This window comes from Drosophila pseudoobscura, chromosome X (assembly GCF_009870125.1).
Source record: "Drosophila pseudoobscura strain MV-25-SWS-2005 chromosome X, UCI_Dpse_MV25, whole genome shotgun sequence".
NCBI lineage: Eukaryota > Metazoa > Arthropoda > Insecta > Diptera > Drosophilidae > Drosophila > Drosophila pseudoobscura.
The window spans coordinates 12536324-12543902 of record NC_046683.1 but is presented as its reverse complement, the minus strand read 5'-3'; the positions used below and the strand labels follow the sequence as shown (position 1 = coordinate 12543902).

The 7579-nt window shown below is 45.5% G+C and overlaps 1 protein-coding gene across 4 annotated transcripts in view; it reads right to left on the bottom strand.

Moving 5' to 3' along the window:
• Positions 1–1683: 1683 nt before the first annotated feature.
• The window catches only part of LOC4814725 (uncharacterized), a 45676-nt gene continuing 39780 nt past the window's right edge, over positions 1684–7579 (bottom strand). For all 4 annotated transcript variants that reach the window (XM_015186248.2, XM_015186250.2, XM_001354822.4 and 1 more), the window contains one exon: positions 1684–5700. In XM_015186248.2, the coding sequence (XP_015041734.2) occupies positions 4726–5700 (975 nt within the window). In that variant the 3' untranslated portion in view covers positions 1684–4725. The remainder of the gene's footprint in view (positions 5701–7579) is intronic.

Below are 7579 nucleotides of genomic sequence, written 5' to 3'. Positions count from 1 at the left end.
TTCTCTCTCATTTAAGCCTCTGTTTAGACCCTCTCTGATTTCGGATTTCGGCCAATTAGCAAAAACCCATTTCCCATAATCTGTTAAAGCTAAAGGAGCCGCAAATACAAATATTAATAAAAGAAGGTATACAAAATACTACAAATGGCAATGGCCATGCGATAACGAGGGAAGAAAAGAGATAGGAAGAGCGAGAGAGAGAGAGAGAGAGACGAGAAAACGAAGAAATCGGATAAACAAATAAATATATTTATTATTAAAAATCAAATACAAATTAATAAAAACTTTATGTAAACAAAGCTATACGTGTACCTATATTCAGCAGAGGAAACAGGTCACTAAAAAGAGGAATCTTAGCTCCTGAGATTCGGCAGAGAGTTCAAAATGTAGTTGTGCCTTCAGGACGGGCTCTGCACAGACGAGGCTTAAGGATTCTTTGGAGCCTAATCTGTGTACAAAATCGTCTTGTCTTTCGATACGTCATAGCTACACCTAATGAGATATTCCATTGTATTCAATCTGATGAAATCAAGCTGCAATGTGCGTCACGCACACGGCATGTATTTTGTTCATTCATTCTTCGTCCCGGGGCCAGGGCGGAGGGGCCTACACCGCCATTTGGCATGCCATTTTCCACTAACGTCAGTGTCTGCGTTCGAGGACTCCCTGCTGGAATTGCGGACTCTCATGGAGGTTATATCATGCCTTAAACGGTGATTCAGCCATCACTAAGTCACCGCTTTAGAGGAATAGGAAATCATATTTCAGCCGCTTTCAATCTTGTAGAAAATACTCTTGAGAACTTTTACTTTTGTAAAGTTTATTCATTCCTTCTTCATTCTTTGCCCAGTAACTGCGGGTAGGATAGGTTTTGGATGAATGCTTTTACAGGTAGAGGCCTAACCTCGGACTTACCTTTGAATTTAGTGAGTTCCTCTCAGTGTGACTCTTCATTCTCAGTTTCTCTGTGGCAGGAGGAGGCTTGCCCTCCGACTTACCTCAGAATTTTGACCCTTGAACGGTTTCAATTCGATTGCAAAGTGTAGAGCGTATTGGGAGTGTATCCGAAGAGTAATAACTTGGATTCTTGTAGTGTTTAACCTGGGGCTTACTGCCGTTTTTGTTTCCGTTTGTCCGAGGCCGGTCCTCGGGCTGGGATTTAAGGATGATTTGAGGGATTGAGCACTGGCTGGGGTCCTTTGAGTCACTATATAAAGTTTCTTGCCGTGATGCCACAGAATCGTATTCGTTCCCCAATTCAGTTACAGAACCTACATGAGCTTACAAAAGCTTTCCATGCCAGGAGAAGCTTGTAAGCTTAATAGTCGCGGAAAGCTCAGCAGAAGCTTTGCTGCTTAAGCTATATTTTCGGACATAAAGAAAGCTTTCTTCGGAGTCTGTAACTCTGTAACGCTGTTATCCTCTGTTGCCCCTTCCCACGCTGCCTTGGGGGTTGGTGGCTGGGTCTCGGATCTCGGTTGACGCGGGGGGCTGTAGCTGTAGCTCCATGCTGATTGCCAGAAAGCCAAGCCGTGTTAGCCCGCTAGTTCGCTTAATGGTCAGCCAGATGATGGCCAGGGCCAAATACCATAGAACTCCCGCTGGGTTAAGGCACGCCCCTTGCGCCACACCAATCCACAGTAATCCACGGCAATTTCAAAGAGAGAATGAAAACAAGCTGAATTTCGGGCTAGATTGTATGCTAAACATTTATTGTATTATGTTTTCGGATGTCCTAGTGCGGTCTGTCTGTCCCCAGAGCCCCGGAGCCCACAAAAACCAGCCCTGTGCCCCCTCTTGTTGCGGTGGACCATCAATCAAGAGGCCCACACTCCTATCTGGCCCCAGAGCCTGGTGACAGAGCAACCCATCAAGAGAACAACACCAAAAAAACGTGTGGGCAAGCTTCGCTTAGAGTCCAACTCGTACATTATAGAGTATGTATGTATGTATGTATCTATGCATGGATGTATGCTGTATTTTATCAAGACTTAGTTCTAAATAGCCATCTAGTAGGTAGGTAGGTAGGTAGGAAGGTAGGTAGGTAAGTAGGTAGGTAGGTAGGTAGGTATACAATATACATGTATAATAATATAGTTCTTTTTGCTTTTGCCGTGTATATCTTTGTTTGTATATAGAGTATGCCCAAGTGTACGCGAAGTAGGATCTCCATCCTCAGTGTACTCATAGAAATGCATCACATATGTTTACTTGTATATAGATTTATAGTTGTTTTCGAAATCACACATTCACACACACAAAAATGCACATCAATAACGATGAACGACAATGAACGGCTATAGTATCGGTTATTGTATTACTATTCTGTATTCTTTATGTATTCCTTATTGTTCGAGTATTTTGCCCCTAATCTATGTACGAGTATAGCTTGTCTAATATGAGTATATATGTGTCTATATGTGTATGTCGGTTGGCTTTTTAGCCAAATTGTTAATTGGAGTTTACTCCGTTAACAGGCGCCCCAACCCGGCTAAATTCATAAATTCTGGCTTATTCAATGGATTTCGTGTCGTGTGTTCTGTGTTGCCCAATAACTCTCTAGACACTTACATATATGTACTTGGATTTTGGATAAATTCATATGAATATGCATTTAAAATCGTTATTAATTTAGTTTCGTGTTTGGTTTTGTGCTTCATTGATGATGGTTCTGACCAGGCCATATCCCAGACTACACACTCGTATATCAACCTCTGGAGACATCCAAAGGACAAAAATATAAGGACTCAATCGGGCAAATTTGGTAAATGGCCTGCATCGAAGCATCGCGAGGCTTCAATAAACTTTCAAAAACTATAGCTATTGTAGACGTTTTGTTCTGGTTCGTAGTACACCGAGATGGAGCTTCTCCGAAAATTCGTCCCTGTGATAAATCTTCTCGATTCTCGATTCTCGATTATGAATGTGGGCGGCCTCTGTCTCTATGCCTCGTCGACCTCCACGCGCTTTTATTTTTGTTTTTGGTTTTCGGTTTTCGGTTTGGTTTGGCTTTGCTTTGGTTTTGCCTGTGCTTGTGCTTGATTTGCAATTCCTAATTGAATTAATTAATTCATAGATTCAATTCAATACTGGTTGAGTTGGCCCGGGCCCGGGACCTCTGCGGGTCGGAGGGGGGGCTCTTGAACCCGCACCGATATGCGATTGTTTCCATTGGATGTACATATGTAGGTGTTGTGTGTGTGTTTTGTTTTGTAAATACGTTCTTCTGCTTGAAACCGCAACAAGATTTTCACATTTAGATTTACATACAGTAGGTATTTGTATCTCGTATTTCGTATTTAACGAGCACTAAATTGTATACTATTTTTTGTTTTGTTGGTTTCTTTGTATTGGTTATTTCGTAATTAGTTTTTCTTTGTTCTGTCGTTTTGTCGTACGTTTTGTAAATACACATAAAATAGTTGTAATATGGAATACAATATAGTACCTACATATGTATATGTGTATATTGTAGACATAGATTTCTATAGAATACTTATTTCTTGCTTGTATGTATGCATTTATGTATCTGTGTGGGACTTGTATATTGTGGCTGTACTCGTAATTGTATTCTTGTATATTAGTATAATTAGTTGTTGTAGTATTAGTTGCACATCAATCAGAGTTGTATATGATATTGTATTTCATTGAACTACACATTCACTTACGAGTCTAAAAAAAACACACAGTACAGTACCGCACAGTACCGTACGGTATTAGTTAGTATTGGTTGATTAAGTTTAGTTGGTTTGGCCACCAATTCTCTGCAATTTCCATTCGATACAGATGGTATTTACGCCATGATTCTCTGATTAGATCCAAGCGATTTCAAATTTCATTTCAATTATGTATATCTTGTCAGCAATATCATAAATTCATTGCATTGCATTGTATTGGGATTAATATCAACTATCGAACATCCAATGATGTCCTCTTACACATACATATTAGCTTACTATCTTAGGACTATCCACGTACCATCCACAGATGCTATTTCTATGGTATTTCAACGCCAAGTTCGACTTTGCTTTCCACCTTCATCCTGCATTCTGCATTCTGCATCCCGCATCCTTTAATCCAGTTTCGACTGAAATCCTAGCACGAATCAAAAAAATTTCACCTGGTTTTCATTGTCTAAACACGGCAGGACCTCCATCATAACTAATATAAATACTCTGAAAACGAATACCTCTCCATTCCATTCCACTCGATCGATCGATCCTCGAATCTTAGCAGCCTGGCAGCCTGGAATTCTCTGTGTGGTTTCTGCTCCTAATTCTACACCGACTAAAGTCTTTCAATCGCGTCTCTCAATCGTGGAAACCAAATGTGGGTCTCCTTAACTTTATTTGATTAACATATTTCTCAACCTTTGAGCTGGGCGTTAGCCTGGGACTCTTCCGAGTCCTGGGCTCCTGAAACCGAAACTGAAACTTGTTTTGTTTTTGTTATTTTTTTGTGTTTATTCGAAATATAGTCAATAACTAATACTACTTAGATTTGCACCCCCTGTCTACCGTTCACATCGTTCTCAGCCTTTCTTCTGCCCATTCGCTCTGGCCTCTGACCCTTGCTACTCCCCTACGCCTCAACTGTTCATCCCCTGCTGCCCTCCTACGCCCTTCTGCCCTTCGTACGCTAGTCCGCCCCCGTTCTGCCAATCCCCACCCCCCACCCCTATGGCTTTCTCTTGCGCTTGGCAAACATCTGGGACAACAATCAGAATCAGACATCTGTGGACTTGGGCACGGCCCCAGTCTCGGCGCCAGGGGCCTGAGCCTGAGCCTGAGCCCGCTCCTGCTCGTCATCCGTCTGCTGTGATCTCTCCACCCGGATGGGCTCCTGCGACGGATGGATCTGGACAATGTGCTCCTCCTGGTCCTCGTGCGGCTCGGCCAAGTGCTCATCGCTCTCCTCGAGATCCCTGGCCAGGGTCTCGCTGCGCTGCAGTCGCCGCTTGTGCGAGGCGGAAGATACTGGAATGTGTATGTGGAACTCGTCGTCCGCCGACTCGATGCGGTCGAGGTGACCTCCAGACGAGCTGGCGGCCGTGGCAGCGGCACTGGTGGACGGCCCGTCCGCGCTCTCGGCCCCCAATGGGGGATCGCGGCGGCCGGCACGCCGCCCGGCGGGTGCGTCGTGGAGCGCCAGCTTCTCCATCTCGATGCGTAGCTCGCCGAGGGTGGCCGATGCGAAGCCCGGGCGCCTGGTCTCATCCACGTGCACCAGTACGAAGGGGAGCTTTAACGACAGTTCGCCACCCATGCTGCTCAGAGTGAGCTTTACCTTAACGTAGTAAGACACATAGATGGCGAAGATGTTCCGATCCTCCGTCGACGTGGTGGTGGCGTTTCCCTGCTGTGGCGGCATGTCGGCGCTGGGCATGGCCATGGCCGGACTGGGCAGGGATTGCCCGGCCTGCTGCACGTTCGGCACCACATAGTGGGGTGGACGTATGGCCGAGGCGGCTATCTCGCCAGTGATCTCGTCGGGCTCGGTGCTTCGCTGCAGAGAGTCCTCCAGCGCGATCCAGTTCTTGGTCTGGCCGCGCTGGGGCCGCAACACCACCACCGAATTGACCGTGGCACCCGGGCTTACGGTACGGTCCACCGGCGGCGAGATTTGCTCCGAGTCAGCCACAACATTCTTAAACTTCCCATTGTTGAACATACAGACGTCCACATGCTGAATGGCGCAGACCTGTCCCTCCCCCCGAACGAGAACAGAACAGAGAACGTTAGAGATGAGTGGAGATGAGGCGTGGGAGATGTGTGTGTGAGAAGGTCATTTCTGTTGGCCGGGTGACAGTGACAGTGACAGTGACAGCGACAGGAGTCATTGCAGATCCACATAAGCCACCAGGGAGGAGCAAATAAATGCTCTAACTTTCGTGGAGTCCTTCTGCATCCAAGCTCGTGTCCCTTTCCGCCTTATGGACTGTTCGTCAAGGGCATTCTGAAGCCACCGTAGTCCGAAGGGTGGGCCGTGTCCTGTTTGCTTTGGACAAGCGCCAGAAATGTCAAGCATTATTTTATTGGCCCTGGCTCAATCTCCCAATCTGCCGCCCAATCAACGATAATGCACTCAATTACCGTCCATTCAAGTGGCCATGTAATAATACGAGTATCCGTGCAGGGAAACCAGCCACAAACAGGATCGAAAACACATGGGAGAGAAGGAAATTAAACCCCGGAATGGTTTCACTTATTGGCGGCCTACCAATGTCGGCTTTTGTTATGGACCTGTTACGACCAATCTGTGTCAAGCAAACTGTGCCCTCATCGATTTTTTCCAGGCAGAATATGGATGTGGCTCTTTAAAGAGCTTACCGCCGACTCAGGACTAAGAAATTGACCAAAAATTACATTTCTGGTGCCTCATTTGCAAAAACTTCAATGGCAAAAACTGTACGGGTATTCAATTCAATTCAATTTGATTTGCTTCGGTGCCATTCCATTCCATTCGATTTGATTTGATTTACAATAAGCAGGCATTGCCTGGGCCGGTTTCTATAGCTGGATGCGGGCCTCAGATCTAATCTCGACAAACTCCTTCAATGGGTTGGCCGTTTCTCTGACGTTTTGCCAGCGCGTTCTTTAATCGAATCGAGAAATCACGGTCTTTCAGCGACAATTCTCATTTCCATGCAACATTTAAATGTTCTTTTTGCCCCCAACGAGACATGCGGATATTTCTTTTATGCCACACTTGCGGGACTTTCAATTGGCTCTGGTCCAAAAGCATTTTGTATTCGATTGACTTTTTGGCTGCCCCAAGGACTTGTTGCTGTGGCCGGCTTCTCTGCCTCTGCTCCTGCTTCGAAATTGAATGGCAAATGTCCGAGCTAGCTAAAGACCGAGCACCTTCCATTGGACTTTCATGCGCTCGGGCTTCCCTCTTCCTTCGGCCGTGTCGCCACGTCTTGGGTAACTTTTCACATTTAATGGCGAACAAGTACAAAGCAATTTCAGCATTCAGCATTCAGAGCTTCCCCGCAGGCACACACACACACACACACAGCCAGCCATAAATATACATATTTAATAAAGCGCAAAGTGCACGACGGAAAGGAGGAAAGAGAGGTAGCCGAAAAAAAGTATAGCATACTTTCGTGCTGCTCGGAAAACAGAGGACACCATCAAATCGAATCAATGCGACTGCATAAGAGATGTGAGGGGGGGGGGGAGAGTGTCAGGGCCAGAACAGGACAACCGCCAACTTCAAATGAAAATACCACTTACTTTTCCATACGAGTGTGTGTCAGCTTTTATTTCGTGTGGAATATGGAATATGTGGCATCCATAAGCTGGATAACACAGATAGTCAGAAGAAGATAAACCCCAACGGTTATAGCCTCTTTCTGGGCAAATGGAAAGTCCCCTTTCAACCTCACAACTATTCCATATGGTTTAAATTCTTCTCTTCTGGCTTGGTGGCAGCGATTTCCCTTTGACTGACTGCTGTGGGTCCTAGCCTAGTCACCGACATTTGTGGATTCTATCAGGGACCTGCCTCTAGCAGATTATAATTGCATGCGCATTCCAGCTACCTTTCAGCCCATATTTTTCTTCGAACTAAC